Source organism: Siphateles boraxobius, unplaced genomic scaffold (assembly GCF_051911475.1).
Source record: "Siphateles boraxobius isolate OS27281-9 unplaced genomic scaffold, OSU_SipBor_1 25, whole genome shotgun sequence".
Classification (NCBI taxonomy): domain Eukaryota; kingdom Metazoa; phylum Chordata; class Actinopteri; order Cypriniformes; family Leuciscidae; genus Siphateles; species Siphateles boraxobius.
In genome coordinates, this window is record NW_027508866.1 from 20633534 (window position 1) to 20650355 (window position 16822).

General features: G+C 39.2%; 2 protein-coding genes across 3 annotated transcripts in view; one reads left to right on the top strand and one right to left on the bottom strand.

The window, feature by feature from the left end:
- The window catches only part of anxa3b (annexin A3b), a 275725-nt gene that overhangs the window by 226004 nt on the left and 32899 nt on the right, over positions 1-16822 (bottom strand). The gene's annotated exons all lie outside the window — the stretch shown is intronic.
- rabgap1 (RAB GTPase activating protein 1) overlaps positions 1-16822 on the top strand; it is a 101747-nt gene that overhangs the window by 15735 nt on the left and 69190 nt on the right. Inside the window, exons 2-5 of one of the 2 annotated variants that reach the window (XM_077243113.1) lie at positions 11383-11588; positions 13788-13817; positions 15827-16055; positions 16567-16774. In XM_077243113.1, coding sequence (XP_077099228.1) covers positions 11439-11588; positions 13788-13817; positions 15827-16055; positions 16567-16774 — 617 coding nt within the window. In that variant the 5' untranslated portion in view covers positions 11383-11438. The remainder of the gene's footprint in view (positions 1-11382; positions 11589-13787; positions 13818-15826; positions 16056-16566; positions 16775-16822) is intronic. The other variant, XM_077243114.1, reaches the window with a different exon arrangement.

The window sequence follows — 16822 nt, forward strand, 5'->3', positions numbered from 1 at the left end:
AAGTGAATGTAAACAAGCGTGCTGTACAAGGCCTGAAAAGTGAAGCCAAAGCGTCTCGATCGCCCCCTGGTGACTGGTCCTAGTATAGGTCATAAACCCCGACTCCCCATGTTATTCAACGGGACGTGAGACCAACTAAACAATTAAATTACTCTTCACATATCTTTTTTTCCAAAGATAGTTTCTGTCATTTACTGTAGTTTTTATCACGCTGATGTAATTTCAAGTGTTTGTTTTTAAAATAAGTTTGTATTTAGTTAGTTATTTGATGCTATAAAAACGGTGTTGTGATGTCATGATTGACAGGTTCTCTGAGCGAAGTAGTCACTGAAGCACTGAAGCACCAACTAGGGATGCTCCGATTGATCGGACGCCGATCATGATCGGCCGATATTGGCTAAAAATAGATTGATCGGCGAACCCCAAAAGCGCCGATCAAAAAAGCCGATCACGTGACGTAAATTACTCGCGCAACTTTTTCCCACCTGCATGCATGGCGCACGGGCACACAACAGCAGAGTGGAGCTTAGCAGTGGCAACATGAGTTCTCCTTCACCGGAACGAATAGGGAGTCTCCCAACGGATTGAAGCGCGCGCCCGAGTGAAGACCGTGCACCGCTCGAGCCACAACAGAACGCGGTATCTGCAGCACTGAGCACTGTGGCAACGAGCACTTTGATCACTTGATAAAAAAAAAAAATTCAGCGCTAGATCGCCTCTTATTTAACAAATGAACAAAATGAATGCTCTGAGTTAACTGGAGATGTTTTTATTTATTTGTATTAGGTACATTCAAAAATGCGAGATGTTTCAAAAGTGGTGGTGGTATTTTATTTTTTTTGATCTGACGTAGTTGGTTCCTCAACTAGCCTATACATCAGATTCAGATTCAGATTATTTTATTTAATGCCATGTCAGCATTCAAATTTATTTTCATGGCAAAAATTCAATTATAAATTATTAATAATAATAACAAAAAAAAGCTTGCCATAGTTTTGTCCTTTTATCAGTAGCCAGGTTTGGTGTAACAAGTTGTACATTTTGTTGCCAATTAGTAAATGTAGTGGGTGTATTAAGAGGCTACAATTTCCAAATATGCCTAAGTGTAACTTGATCCCCTCCCATTAGGCTGATCTGATGTGTGTTGGACTGCCTGACCCCTCTTTGTTTGGAATAATTTAATGTTACTCTGCCTTATTTGGGAAAGCTGGCCTACAGTAGCCTTAAGACACCTAGTTTTCTAAATACAATTAAATAAACACATTTCGACAAATGGTGCAAACTCTGCTAGATTATAGATAAAAGATTCCCATTCCCCTGCCATTCTGTGATCGGCAGTGATCGGCAATCGGCAGATCATGATTTTAGTGATCGGTAATCGGTGAACGGCCCCAAAAATGCTGATCGGAGCATCTCTAGCACCAACGGACTTCGGGATCTTCGGAGGACTGAGGAGATTGTATTTACTTTATTTTAACAAGCCTCTTGTCATACTGCAATCAACAGACATCAGAATTTGAGCGGAACGGAGCAGACATAGGCCACTTAAAAAAAGTGCAGGGACTGTCTGTGAGTGCATTCGGCGAGATTGAGGGCGGGGCGTTGATTTCGCGGCTTTACTTCCTGCTCACTACTGCGCAGGTCTGGTCCCGAGATCGCAACTGCGCAGACTCAAGTCCCAAGATGTCAGCGCCATATCGGGAAACTGGCGCCATATCGGGAATATCGGGGAACTTCCATCACCGATGGAAGAGAGCGAAGGGGCGTCGTCCATCTTTTTGTACAGTCTAAGAATGTAAGCAGTTGATAAAGAAATCAGATAGGTTTCATCATATTGGATCAGTGCATTCTGTCTTAAAATGACAGCAGCCTATAAATACCATTTTATTTAATAAATGTTATTCAAACAACAAAACAACTTTAGCCAAGATTGATCTAATTTACAGTGTTATTTTACATTTAATTATTACATTTCTGTACTTGAATACTACTGTTAGCCATTTTAGATTCTATGCTTGTAATTAGTGTATTTGATCTTATTTTATTACTGACTGTTCACTTGTCTTTAATAATATTTGAACTTTTATTAGTTAGGCTAGTTTTTTTTGTGCTGTGGTATCTTGTGCTGTAAGTACTTAAAGTATGCTTTAAATAATAAATGGAGAGCAAATTACATTTGCCCCATTTTTTTAAATTAATTTATTTTTTTGCTAATACGAAAAATGAGCCTATTTGTGACTCGAACAGTGAGTTCTGTGATCTGTTGCACCACTGGTTGTGTTGCAGTATCCTCTGTGATCCTGCTGGTACTGAACAGGTTTTCAGTTTCATTTCAGTTTGCATATTAAGTTGGTATTGACGAGTGATCAACAGAGCCAATTATACAACAGCAAAAACAAACATTTGTGTCATGTTAACGCAGGTTGTGTCAGTCACACTGTCAAGGCAAAGCTGAGCAAAAGTTGCAAAACTCACCCGGACAGGACAAGAATTACAAAATGCCATTATTTGCCTGGCATTCTGGTAGTGAAAGCTTATAGTGGCAGTTTTCAAAAATATCTTTGACTTATTTTGAGTAAAATGGGTGGATCTATTTAGTTTCCTACTGAGTATAACTGACAAACAGAACAGGTGTGCCCAAAATGTTCCCTGCAAAGAATGGTTTTCTATTTTTCCACATTCATCACTAACAATGGATTACATAATTAGCAGCAGTATCAGCCAATATATATATATATATATATATATATATACATTAAGAAAAAAAAAGCTTTGGTGACAACTACGTTCAATTCCAGTAAACAAATGTTTACAATACTTACAAACTTTACAATAAGGATATTTTTCTCAACATTAGTTTATGCAAAAGCTCACATAAAATAGTAATATAAGTTTTTCTATTTTGGGACATATTTGTTAACATCTCAAGTTCAAACATTAATAGTTTAACATTAAAGGGATGGTTCAAAATTCTGTCATCATTTACTCAGTAGCTGCGTTTACATGGAACCTTAATCGGATTGACGGCTCAGTCGGACTAAAAAACCTTCATGTAAACTCCTAAATCGATCTGATTGAGCTCGATCGTATTGGAATTTCGATCGGATTGAAAGGGGTGGTTTATCCCTTTTGTAATCCGATCGAGAGAACATGTAAACACTTGATCGGATTGAAAACCGAAACTGAAAGGATTGCGCATGTGCAATGACGTTGAAATAGCGTAATGACGTATGACGCACAGAACGAGCTGTTCTTCCCAGAGAGCATTTATCCCAGAACACAGCATTGTTTTGGATGTTCCGTAAGTTCTTGAAATACATGTAATAAAAGATGGATCAGGTTGTGAATGCCTTTAAGTTCGGTATCTTTAGTTTCGGTGTAAAAAATGGCACTGTTAAAGCTAAGCGGACCAGGACAAAAATTTTCTTTTTTTTTGGCCAGACCAAATGAACCAAGCGAACTGATCTGAACTACAAGTGTGAATAGCCTACACCCGTAAACTTCAGCACTCCTCAACAGAGCCAATCAGAGCAGGGAGAGAGAGAGAGAGAGAGAGAGAGAGAGAGAGAGACCCATCTCACTCAAACAAATAAACATTATGGCTCAAAGCTGTTCCAAACCTGTATGAATTTCTTTCTTATGCTGAACACAAATGAATATGGGTAACCAAACAGGCCCTGGGCCTAGTATTTTTTTTCCGTACTGTGGCCCATCAACTGTTTTGTTACCCATATTCTTCAAATATCTTTTGTGTTCTTAGGCTAGACTGCCGTTCAAAAGTTTGGGTCAGATTTTATTTTTGAAAGGAATTAATACTCGTTTTCAACAAGGATGCATTTTTTGATCAAATTTGACAGTAAATATTTTTTATAAAGTAACAAAAGATTTTTGTTTAAAAAAAATTATTTTGAGCTCCTTGATGAATATAAGAGACTTCTCCAATACATTTGACAACAACCTTAACTTTTTAATGGTAGTGTAACTCTGAACAGTAAGAAATATACACCCAAAGCCTTTCATGAACATAAATGGCATTTTCTTTAAACGTGGCTTTACTTTATGGAGCAATATGAGCATTGTTTTTTTTGAGAAGCATTGGTCTCCTGAGTTATTTCTGAGATTCTCTGAGACGGCTCCATTGAATGTCTTTAGGAGAACCCACTGTTATCTGCAGATCTTGAAACACTTGTCACAGGCCTGTAACTCACTGTTGTCCCTCGAATTTTTTCCAACATCCCCTTAGTGCAGGACTTCTGGGATTGTATCACATTGGAGCACATTGTATGTGTCTGTGTAAATCACACAGAGGTTCTGCTCATTCTTCCACACTTCCTGCAAATGGCGGAGCTGCTTTTGTTCGTGTTTTCTTGTCTGGACCTGTACGGTCCCATTATTTCCCTTCCATATCCAAATATAGTTCAGCGCTGACCCGCTGCCAAACCCTCTCAGCTTGTCCAGATATACACACAGGTACAGCTCTCATAAACACAACTGTTTTTCATCAGCTTTCTCTTCTTTTGCAGTTAAACTGTAAAGTTTGCTGCTATTTATTTGGAGTTTAAGAAGTTTGCATAACGATAACGTCAATCTTAGATCTTGGGTTTATTTTAACCTAAAGTTTTGTACCCGGTCACATGTGTGGTAATGTAAACAGCACTTGGGGTCGGGCGGCGTCACAGTTTACAATCCACAGCAGCACCAACTTTGTTTGTCATTTGACTGTTGCCGTGGAGATAACATGGATTTTTGCATTTTGTGTACAATTGGCTGCTGTAGAACGGAGCCACCACTATTTCCATCCTAACATTGACTAACAAACTTTTGGCAGATATACACGTTTAAAATTCTTTATTTTTTAGGATAACGGATCAAAATACTAATGGCTCATGTTAATGAGATAATATCACTAATACCAAAGGGTTTTTTCTCCATTTCAGTCACCTAATGGTGTTTGGGTTCATTGTCACTATCGCCTCTGGCTTGCTTAGTTGGGGACACTTAATATTCAGCAATATTACTGATTTGACTGTACTGACACTATTGGATGAGAACTTAACTTAGCTGGATGATGACATCACATGAGCTGCTTTATTGCTGAATTTAACTAATTTCATATTTGATGAACTTTACATAGTTATTGAACCTTAAGTGAATCTACACTGAACTGATTTCAACTGAATAATGACTGTTTACTTTTGTATTTTAGAGCTTCCTTACAGCAGAATTGAATTTTGTTTGCATCATTGAATCATTATTTTCCTGATACCACTGTAAATCTGCTTTGAGAAAATCTGGATTGTATAAAGCCCTATATAAATAAAGGTGACTTGACTAATATCACCTACTTTAGACTAGCAATAGTGTAGCAAATCTTGTTTCATTGCTGTGACGTAACTAAAGCCGATTGACTATAGGGTCTTTCGCATCGGGAAGTTATAAGAACTCATTTATTGGATCTAGCCAGTAGGGCTGTCCCCAGAGAGCTAATGGCGCTTTTCCATTGCATGGTACGGTATGGTTCGGTACGGTATGGTTCGGTTCGGTACGGCTCACTTTGGGGCTTTTCCACTGCATGGTACGGTACGGCTCGGCTCGGTACGGCTCACTTGTGGCGCTTTTCCACTGCATGGTACGGTACGGTACGGCTCGCTTTGGCTCGCTTTAAATGGTACCACCTCTGTTGAGGTTCCAAGCGTACCGTACCGATACTAAAATTTGACGTGGAAGCACTGTAGATCACTGATTGGTCAGACAGACAGAATCGTCACTACCAGCGTCATTGTATTTGCGAGACATCAAACCTGCTAGATTTAAATAGCCGGTAACAGCCACCGCTGTAGCACCTGTTTTAAAACTACTTGATTGACTTGCTTGAAGAAAAAAAAACTTCCAAAAAAGAAATGGCTGAATCGTGGTCAGTGGACGAGAAGCGCAGACGTTCCTCTTGTTGGTTGCCAATAGGGCTGCAGCTATCGATTCTTTTTGTAATCGATTAATCTAGCACTTAATCGACCGATTAATCGAGTAATTGGATAATTTTTTGTGTGTTTTTAAACAACTAAAACAAATAATGCATAACGAAAATGATGTGGCTGTAAAATGATCAAGCATTTGGCTTTTATTTCTCAAAAAACAAACAAAAAAAACTTATTCCAACTCCAACATTTGGCTCCAAAACTAGGCCTATTTATTGCAATTTTTTCCCATTTAGTTTAAGTGCCAACAATGTTCTATGCTCAATTACTTTGGTAGCCAATTAAAATGTCTTCCCCAAAAGTACGAGTGGATTTGGAGAAGCAGGCTGGGGAATTTCATTTTTTGTTGTTGTTTGTAACTACTGTATTTGGAAGACGTGACATACAAACAAGGTCTCGCAAAGACTGCAATACAATATGTGTTCCTCCATCACGTCCCGGTGTGTAAAGTGAATGCATGCTGAAATTATTGTTGCGTGGCTACATGAAAGTTTAAGCATATACAGTATGTGATGCATTGCCGCAATTGATCTGACTGGCGCCTGAGAGAGACGAGGGTGCATGTGTGTGTGTGTATGCGTGTGTGTGTGTGTGTGTGTGTGTGTGTGTGTGTGTGTGTGTGTGTGTGTAAGTGAAGGGGTTCACACACCGAACGCAATTTTAATTATTTGCGCGAGTAGAAAAGTCAGTGCAAAGACGCGAATAGACGCATCATTCGCGCCGGGCGTCGCGAATGACGCGAACGTCTTCCGTGCACGTTGAAAAATTTTAACTCGAGCGAATGTTTAATCGTCTAACTAGACGCGATAGACGCGTATTTGACGCTCTATTCGCGTTCGGTGTGTTATGTTTCAGTGACGCTTGGTGAGAGCATGGAGTGGATGTTTTCGGTTCAGATTCTGAATCATTGAAGTCGTACTGTTGTGGTATGCCAGGTCTACTTCGCAGCAGACACATTGCACCTTGTTCTCTTCCTTTTTAAGTATGTAATGATCCCAAACTTTAGACATTCTCTGCCGTTTATGGACATCTTTACTCTCCGCCATCGTGCCAAATAAATTCAAAATGTATCACGCGCTATAGTATAGATCCGCGTATAGTGAATTACATTTTACATAGGAATTTAACGAGGCTTCGAGGCAGAGTTTTTGCCTCGAGGAATTTTTGTAATCGAGTAACTCGAGGAATCGTTTCAGCCCTAGTTGCCAAGGAGGTGGATAAACCATAACGATCAGTCATAATCCCACCAACTTTGAAGCGGTACTAACTGCAGTGGAAAAGCAACCGAGCTAAAGGGAACCGAGCCGTGCCGCGCCAAGCCGAGTCGTACCACGCAGTGGAAAAGCGAAGCGAGCCGAACCGTGCTGCGCCGAGCCGAACCGTACTGAGCCATACCGAGCCGTACCATGCAGTGGAAAAGCGCCATAAATGTTCCCTTAGGGCCATTTTTGCTTGTTGCATTTGCACCACCAATAGGAACTGTGAAGTGACTTAAGGCCCCAATATAGGCTACTTCAAACGAAATCGAAGAACAAACTGATGTGACGTCATTTCGAACAAAATCAGGTCAAAATTAACTTTGTTTGAAGTTCGTTTTGGAAGTTCAAAACAGCTTGCCAAAGCGAACTTTCTGGAAAAGTTTGCAAAGACTGGTAAACAACACCTTTGTAGTACCATTGGTCTGTGGTGATTATGTAATAGATAGGTGTGCGCGGAGGCTCCGCCTTCTCTCACGTGGAAGTGTTTTCTGTTGCATTTCTCCTTTTTAAGCTGCCGAAGTCAGTTGTCCGTGAGTGAAAACATGAACACACTGGAGAGCTGCTTTATAGTAGAAAATGTTTTACTTGTAAACAAACTACTCAAACATACTAAAAATGTACTACTTAAACGAGACGTACACAGTTGTTCATGTTTAATATGGTAAAGCTTCTTGATTTTAAGGAATCCATTGTATAAAGTGTTATATAAATAAACGTGACGTGATTTTTACTAGAGTGACGAGCTTGTGCAAACATATCCACGTTGATAAGATGCTTTATTAAAATGCTTGCTGTTTTCTCAATTTTGTTTTGTGTTTATCTTGTTATTGAGAGGAAAGCGCGCTGCACATATTTACATATTCATCTACCGGTCGCTCTCGGGAGTGTAAGGGCCGTCAGATGTTCGCTAACAGTATATTGCTGCTCACGCATTTCGAACTTTGTTTTACCACTAAGTGATGAACGTAAAAGAACTTCGCCATGAGTATATCACAGCCTTTAAAGCCTTGTTTATACTCGACGGTCCGCAAGAGCGCGAAGGTGCGCGCGGCAAAAATTACGTCATTGCGTTGTGGGCGGTCCTGTGTGTTGGGAGCGCAAGACCCCATTTCGCACGGCACTTTTTGTAACATCGCGCACGGCGCCGCATCTGAAGATGAACGACTTCCAGCCGAATCTGGCCGAAATGGTACGTCTGTACCAGCATGTTTATGATCCTTCTATACACAGAGACATTTGCATTGATGGGCGACCATAAAAGCTTCTCAATTTGTGAATAGGAACACATTTGAATTAAGCACACTTGTCTAAAGTAACTGCTTACATTTTACAAAATAAGCCTACAATAGCAGAAGTAAGCCCTGCTGATGAAATTAAGGTTTAAACACTCTTCAATAAGGCTTCAGTTGTTTAACTAGTTTACATGCAGTGAAAGTACAATAAACCTACTGCATTTATTACTCTTTTTATATATCAGAAATTAATAAACTAAACGGCAAACTACTTCTTCACTGCTGATTCCTGGTGGTTTAGAGGAGAATTACTCCGAGGCGCCCCCTGTCGTTTCACAGAATAGCACAACGGCGAGCGCGTCACGTATAAGCGCCTCGTCCGTTTGGTGAGGTGCGCGCGCAGACAACGGAGACTCGCGCTCGTGCGGACGCGTCGAGTATAAACAAGGCTTAAGCCGCCCGACAGCGACGTCATTTAAGCACAGCATTCAACAACGCCAACAACTCCGAAGTTGTTTACCAAAGTTTGAGGTAGGAGCTAATTTAGTCCCTCTAAAACAGGGATGGGCAACTCCGGTCCTCGAGGGCCACTGTCCTGCAGAGTTTAGCTCCAACCCTAATTAACCATACCTGAACAAGCTAATCAATGTTTTCAGGATTACTAAAAAAAATATTTTTGTCAGGGTTGGAGCTAAACTCTGCAGGACAGTGGCCCTCGAGGACCGGAGTTGCCCATCCCTGCTCTAAAATCCCTCTAAAATCGTTTCTAGTTCCAGCGGCGCAAACACGACAAAAGCTGGGTACTTCCGCCAATAGGCCTATAGGTAGGGATGCAATGATCATGATTTTTCATGGCCGTTTCCTATTTTTTTAATTTGTTGTTTATTAAAAATATCTGTAGCTATTTGAAATTAGAGGCAACCACTGAACTTAATCATGATCCAAACAAAGATGCTACACACATGAAGCATGAGCAGTAGTTTTTGATTTGAACTAGATTGTATGATTTTGAGACAAAACAGAATGGTCTGACTTTAGATTTGTTAAATTATGCTACATAGGCCTAACACACACCTGCACAAAACAAAAACACCAGACGGACTGAACTAAAATACAAATTATACAAATAAAATGACAGCTAATTCACAATATTGATAAATACTGTATACAAATAATAATAATACATTAATATGACTATACAAGACTGAAAATGCCCTTGCACTTGCAAAAAATGTATTACAGTGTTTCATAAGGGTGTCACGATTTCGATTTTAAATCGAAATCGATCGAAATTAATTCACAATCTCAAAAATCGAAATAAAAAATGGAATCGTCGATGCTGCCACGCCCCCATGCCCGTGATGGAAAGTTTTACTGACTCTATTTTTCAATCTCGTTCATCAAAATTAACTAATCTTTTTTCTAGTCATTTCAGGGGCTTTAAATGTTATACTTTTAACAGGCAAATTCCCCGAACACATCCACCTACGCAATCTTGATCATATTCTGAATTAAGAAATCATTATGATGCAGTCAAAAATAATTTACCGGGAGCATTAATAATTTCTCGACCTTCCGAGTCTTTTGTTCTTTTATCTCGTGACAGAGGCAATGAACGGATCGTTCATGAACGACTCATCACGGCGCGGAAAAAAAAACACACGTGTTGAAAGGCTGTGTCGTCTAACTTAGATTCTATGCCCGAGGCCCCGAGCCCGAACTTGGCCCGACCCGGGCCGATATTTCCCGTCACTATCCTCTACCCTCGGGCCGGGCTCTTGGTCTACAGACGTGCACTCCCAACGCAATAGAGTGCGGCGCGGGACTAGATTTGATGGCCGAGTGCGAGCGCGGCCGGAAATGCACTCACTCTGTGTGTGCGGGAGAATAAAACGATTCGCGGGACTCCCGCAAACTAGAAATAGCTATGAATAAAACATATAAAACTAATACATTTTTATTTATCTGTTGCAGAAAAGCAACAAGAACAAAGTGTAGGCTATATATTATGAAAGATTCATTGTGCAGTCAGCTTCATTGATAATAACAGAGATGTGTGAGATCGCGATGAACTGATTTCAGCTTTTTAGGAGCAACAGCAACCTGTGCTTAAAAAAAAAGAAGTAAAAATCGAGAATCGAATCGAACCGTGACCTTAGAATCGAAAATGTAATCGAATAGAGGATTTGGAGAATCGTGACACCCCTAGTGTTTCATATGTAATATGAGTATAATAAAGTAAAATGTACTCTTACAGTAATTAATTTATATAATGACAATATCATTGAGAATAATACATACATTTATTGTAATAATAATGTGGAAAATGATTGTCTTGAAAATAATGCAAAAAACAAACACTTTGGGTATTTTTTTATTATTATTTTTTTTAAATAATACAAATCACTTACAAGTTTGACTAAACACACGTATAGCGCTGCAGTTTCTAATAAAATTAATACTTATTTTCTTGCTGGTTGGTTTGGTGACTTCGTTTTGGACCCTTGCTGTATCCCCATAATATGAGTACCTCATTATTTTATTATTTTAAAATATTATTTTAATTTCTTCTATGTAAACCACTTTGAATTACCATTGCGTATGAAATGTGCTATATAAATAAACTTGCCTTGCCTGCCTATTTCCATTTACCAAACTTTATCTGCCATTTCTTTATCATTTTACAATATTTTCCTCGCACACATCTCTGCCTTTAGCCAGCCTTTTTGTAAAGGTTTTGAGTTTAATTTGCTTTGCAGACACCATGTGTCCATAAATAGCTTTGCATGGGAATGCTGCCATTTGTAGAACAGTTTGAGATGATTGAAACTTGAAGCGTGAAGAACCACAAACTTTATTTGTAGTTCAAGTTTTTTTTTCCTTTCCTCATTGCTTTTTCATCTCTTTGTTTTCCAGGTAATTTTGCTCATTAAAACGCCATTCATGAGCGCGTCTGGCTTGATTTAGCAGTCATGGATGACAAGGCCTCTGTGGGGAAAATTAGCGTGTCCTCCGACTCTGTGTCCACCCTCAACAGTGAGGACTTTGTCCTGGTGTCCCGTCTGGGGGATGACACCCCCTCCACTAATAATGGTAGCGATGATGAAAAGACAGGACTGAAGGTAAGAGTAGACAGAAAATGGAGAGGGAGATCTTCTGCTTTGGGAACTATTGATGTGTGTTTCTTCAATTAAGGGTTGCTTCGTGTGATGGAAATGACATCAGTATTGGGGATTTTTCACAAAATCAGTAAATTAATTTTTTTAAGTTCTTTGGAAAATTGTAACATGATTTGACAACACTTTATTACATTTATCAAACAACTTTATCAAAACAATGTCTGAATGGGGGATGAGCCTAATGTAGAGAAATTATTGAAAATTAAGATAAATTACAGAAAACTGCAACACTTCGACACTCTTAACCTCTGGTGATCTCCAGTCAGTCAAAAATGTCAGACAAAATATATTTTATTTCAATTAATGAACTATATTTTAGTTTGATAATGTTTTTTATTTAATATTTTGTATTTTTAGGGGATTTTATGGTACTAAATTATATTTATGCTGTAGTTATAATCCATTTATTCACTTTTTGAGCATAGACCTGAAAATGATATTTCCAACTTAAACTGTCATAAATTTTGAATGCCTTAGAGCACAGACTTAAGTTATATCTTTTCTCAAAGACGACACTTGGCAGATTATTGCTGAAATGAAAAAAGTAAAAAAAATTACAGAATTTTACATTTATTATGAAAAATGCACAAAAATGCTATTTTCATTTTTTCATATATATTTTCAAAAACACATTTTACTCTAAAACTGCCAAAAAATCAAAGCCATAATTCTAAACGAGCTGTGTTCTAAATTTGAGCTTGATATCTTAACTTTCAGTCAGATTTTGTTTGGCCGCAGTACCAACAGTTTCCACTAGATGAAATTAATCTCCCATTCATTTCCATTGCGCTCATTTATTGAATGTGTGACTATTTTTTTCAAGCCACTTTATGAATCATGTCTATGATTTTCTTTTGTGTTCACACAACAAGTGCCAAAACCTTTGCCAAGTTTCGTACAATTCTGATGTAAAAATCCTAAAAAAACAAAACAGAATTTTTTTTTGACCAACAAAAATCAGAAATTAGTCATTTAAAGTGACAATAAAAAATGTAAGCTATTATTAACTATTGTTTAAAAATCATCTTAGGGGACAGAAAAGTTCCCCTGATTGAAGAATCTCCTCATTAAGGTAATTCGCGTGTAAAGTTTGCCCCACCTTTCTAGTTCAAAGGTGCTGATGTGATTTTAAATGTTCATATCTATTCTGACAGTCACTGTCAAGAGGACAGGCAGACTACACACTTTATCTTGTCACCCTAATTCCATGTTTTCACTCCATTTCTCACATTACGCCTCACCACACCACATGAATGCTGCCGAGATTTATGTCCAGTTCTCCAGTGTCTCTTTTGATTTTTTTCCAAACTCCTAATCCACTGATCTGATGTGACGGCACTACAGTGTGTTCTTTGGCCACCTCTCACTTTCTACACATACACTTTCAGCCATATGTACAAATGCTCAATTCCTTAATTCCATAGTGTCATGGTGGCCCACAGTAGAATGTTGCATCCATACAGGTCTCATTCATTCATGGACCAGAATTCAACTACGGCGCTCCAGTCTTCCCTCTTTTCAGATCTTGCGGTCATAATGCTTGTATGTTCATCGCACCGTCACTCTTTTGCTTTCTGCTTTAATGGATTTGTTTATTTCAAGTCTGTTCAATCATATTTGCATTTGATCATGGCTATGGACCAGCCAACTTTTAAAATGTTGTTCTTTTTCCTGTTGTGCTTGTCTTCATTTGTCACATTCAGTATTTAAGCAATGGTTCACCCAAAATTAGCACTTCAACATTTACAACCTGTTTACAGTAATTATTTTTTCACTATAAAAAAGCCCCTACCAAGAAATAGTTACTTAAAATGCATGGAAAAGAGCAGTGTGAATATTCTTCAAAATCATTTTGTGTGTGTGTTCCTCGGTAGAAAGAAAAGTCAAATTGGTTTGGAATGACATGAGTGTGGGTAAATTTGGCTGAAACACTGGCTATCGCCACAAGAGGCATCATCACTTTTTATGCAGCAATGTTCCTATTCTACTGTGGCAGGTAAAAGCGAAGACGTTTCTTCTGGTTGTCATTTTCTTTTATAGTCTGTCGGTCACGATGTGGAGAACGTTCTCTCTAAGTTAACCCATTCATCACCATTCTCTCACCCCTGTGGGCATCTCTTAAACACTCTGTTTGTTACACAGGTGATTTCTGAGGAAGGGGTCAGCTTTAAGGTCAGTCTTTATCTACTCCTCTATCTCTTTCTCTGTGGTGATACTGTGTCTTTGTGCCTTGTTTCTGATTGGCTGATCAGTTTGATTGGCGGCTTCACTGGCCTGTACAGCAGCTGCGTGTGGGATATAAGCGGGACTATGATAATGTGATTGTGCAGTGCTCAGTAGAATGTTTATAGGCTGTTATTGTGTGTCTGGTGCTTTCACTGTTTACCTCATTCCAGGCCTCTTAGTCCAGTTGCCATTTAGTCCCAACAGTGTACAGCAGTCCATGCTAGATACCCCTGGCGCGTGTGTTAAATCTCTTTTGTCACACTTAGCAATTTTTTAAAGAAAACTGAAGGCATTTGACAGAAATGCATATTTTAAGTTTTTTCGTGAAGGTCGCTTGCCAAATCATCTGCTCTCGCTGAACTTCCTGGCATTGGCATGTGCAATTCTTGCTTGTTCAGAGATCTTTCCTTTCAGTCACCATCATCTTGGCTGTAATGAACACAAATCACACCCTCTGTCTCTTCAGCTAATCGCAATAACAGGAATCTGAAGAAATCTGCTGATTTACAAACTTCCTGAAGTGAAACCAAATAAAAAACAAATACTTACAGTTATCATATTGATTTTAAATCCAATGTGAAATAAAAAGCTTTCATTTTTGTGGTATTTAAAGGGCTGTCACTCAATTACATATTTAGACTGAGTAAATTACATATGGGAATGAATTAAGTGCAATTAATCATATATCAGCCCGTAAAGGCCCCAATATACTTCATGTGAAATTGAGGAATGAACTGGTGTGACATCATTTCAAACAAAATCAGGCCAAAACGAAGTTTGTTTTCAGGAGTTAGAAACAGCTTGTGAAAATAAACTTTCTAGAAAAGTTCACCCTGAGTGGTAAACACCATCAAACTACCGTTGGTCCATGATGTAATAGTAGGGTGCTGCTCTGAGGCTCCGCCTCCATTGTGGAAATCTTCTCTGGTTTATTTCTTCTGTTCAGTCCGTCGAGGTCAGATGAACGTGGGCCATGTTTAGATGAATATGTAAATATTCTCGTGTCAGGATGTTCCTTGACAGTACATAGTGCTGCTCAGATATCTCAAAACTTCTTTTTACCCCTAAGTGAAGAACAAAAAAGAACTTAACCATGAGTATATTGGGGCCTTAAATGTGCACATTTAGACTCACAACTTTGGTCCTTGATTCTGTTTTTCAAACTAAGTAATTCACCTTTAAAAATGCATCTTAGAAACCCCTCAGGTCAGGTCAGAAGGTGTAATTAATTTAATTGCCTTCATTTTTTATTTTTATTTTATTTTTATAATTAATCATGTAATTAATATTAATAATATATAAATATGTTAAATTGACAGCCCTAATGTTCAGCTAATAGGCTTTACACCATGTCTACACTGAACACGAGTGGAGCAAGTGACAAACGCAGATAGAAAGCATTACAATCAGTGATTCTGTCTACACTGGATGCAGCGCGGTGTGACGGGACAAGTCACCGACAGGACACTGATGCCCGGTTCTATTTCTTACATACTCCATTTGCTTGCGCTACAACAGGACAAATGGTTTTGGAACCATTGTACTGTACACTGGAACACTGTAACTGGTGTTAGTCGTGGTAGAGATCATAGGCCTATTTCATTTTTTTTACAAATGAAAACAAGACTGTGAGGGATAGTCATACAGTCTGTTCAGTGGGTAACTTAAATGTGTTGTCCATTGCAGATGCACAATTTTTTTTACTCCTAATGAGCAATAAAGTTTTTGTGTGTGTGTGTGTGTGTGTGTGTGTGTGTGTGTGTGTGTGTGTGTGTGTAAGTGGCTACAACCTTCTGACAGTACAACATACATGTTTGTCCCTCACAGCCTTTCCACTGATTAATCTTTATGGCCTGGTACTGTCCAGTCTGTTCATCCTATTGAACCTATATGTGTTTCAGATGAGTCGTGGAATGACTGTACTGATGGGTCTGTGTGTGTGTGTGTGTGTTCAGATCGTGGGGAACGGCAGTGAGCAGGAGTTACAGCAGGAGCTGGAAGATGTGCTGATGGACCCTTCGGTAACTGAACTGGTGGGCGGACCAGACCAACTGACAGGGGGTGATCACGGCTATCCCACTACAGCTGCGCCATCACGGTCCGGCCCAATGCCCCGTAAACTTCAGATAGTGCTGCCCGTTCAGGGAGCTCAGGAGAGCGAACTCAACGAGAGATCTTACAGGGGTAAAACACACAAAAATTTCCCTGCTACTGTACAGACCATCAGCAAACTAGTGAAATGAATACCTGAACATGACATGGTGTTTCCCATCCATTTTACTTCTAAGGAATTAAATGGGGTACATTTTGATTCCATGTTGATTTTACATGCCTGTTCACAACCAAGTCTGTTATCACTTGTGATACCACATTTCAAAGCCATTTTTTTTGTGTGTGTTCAGAAAATTAAAAAATAGCCAATAGTAAGATATTGTCATGTTTTATGTCATACAGAGAAAAGTAGTCTGTGTGATGCATATGCAGGTAGTGCCATCTGCTGGTCATTTATTGATGTGCATATCGAATATACCTGCCTAATTGTAGTTATGACACATAAATATGAAGGCACTATTTATTTTGGTGTACAAAAATAATTTTAAACATTTAAGCAGAAACATCCAGATTAAGTGTGTCCAAAACGTTGACATGTACTTTCTAAAAGTTTCATTCTGATTGAGTGTGTCTCTTCCTGTAGATGAGCCCTCTGACTCGAGTCCTGGTACCCCTGTCCCGGACGAGGACAGCGTGGTGTTCAGTAAGCTGACGTATTTAGGCTGTGCATCAGTGAACGCCCCGCGCAGTGAAGTGGAGGCCCTGCGTATGGTCAGCATCCTCCGCAGCCAGTGCCAGATGCCCCTGGACGTCACCCTCTCCGTGCCCGGAGTCTCAGAGGGCACCGTCAGGTACGTTGTGAATCTAAATGGAAAAACATTGGTTTAAACACTGCAAGA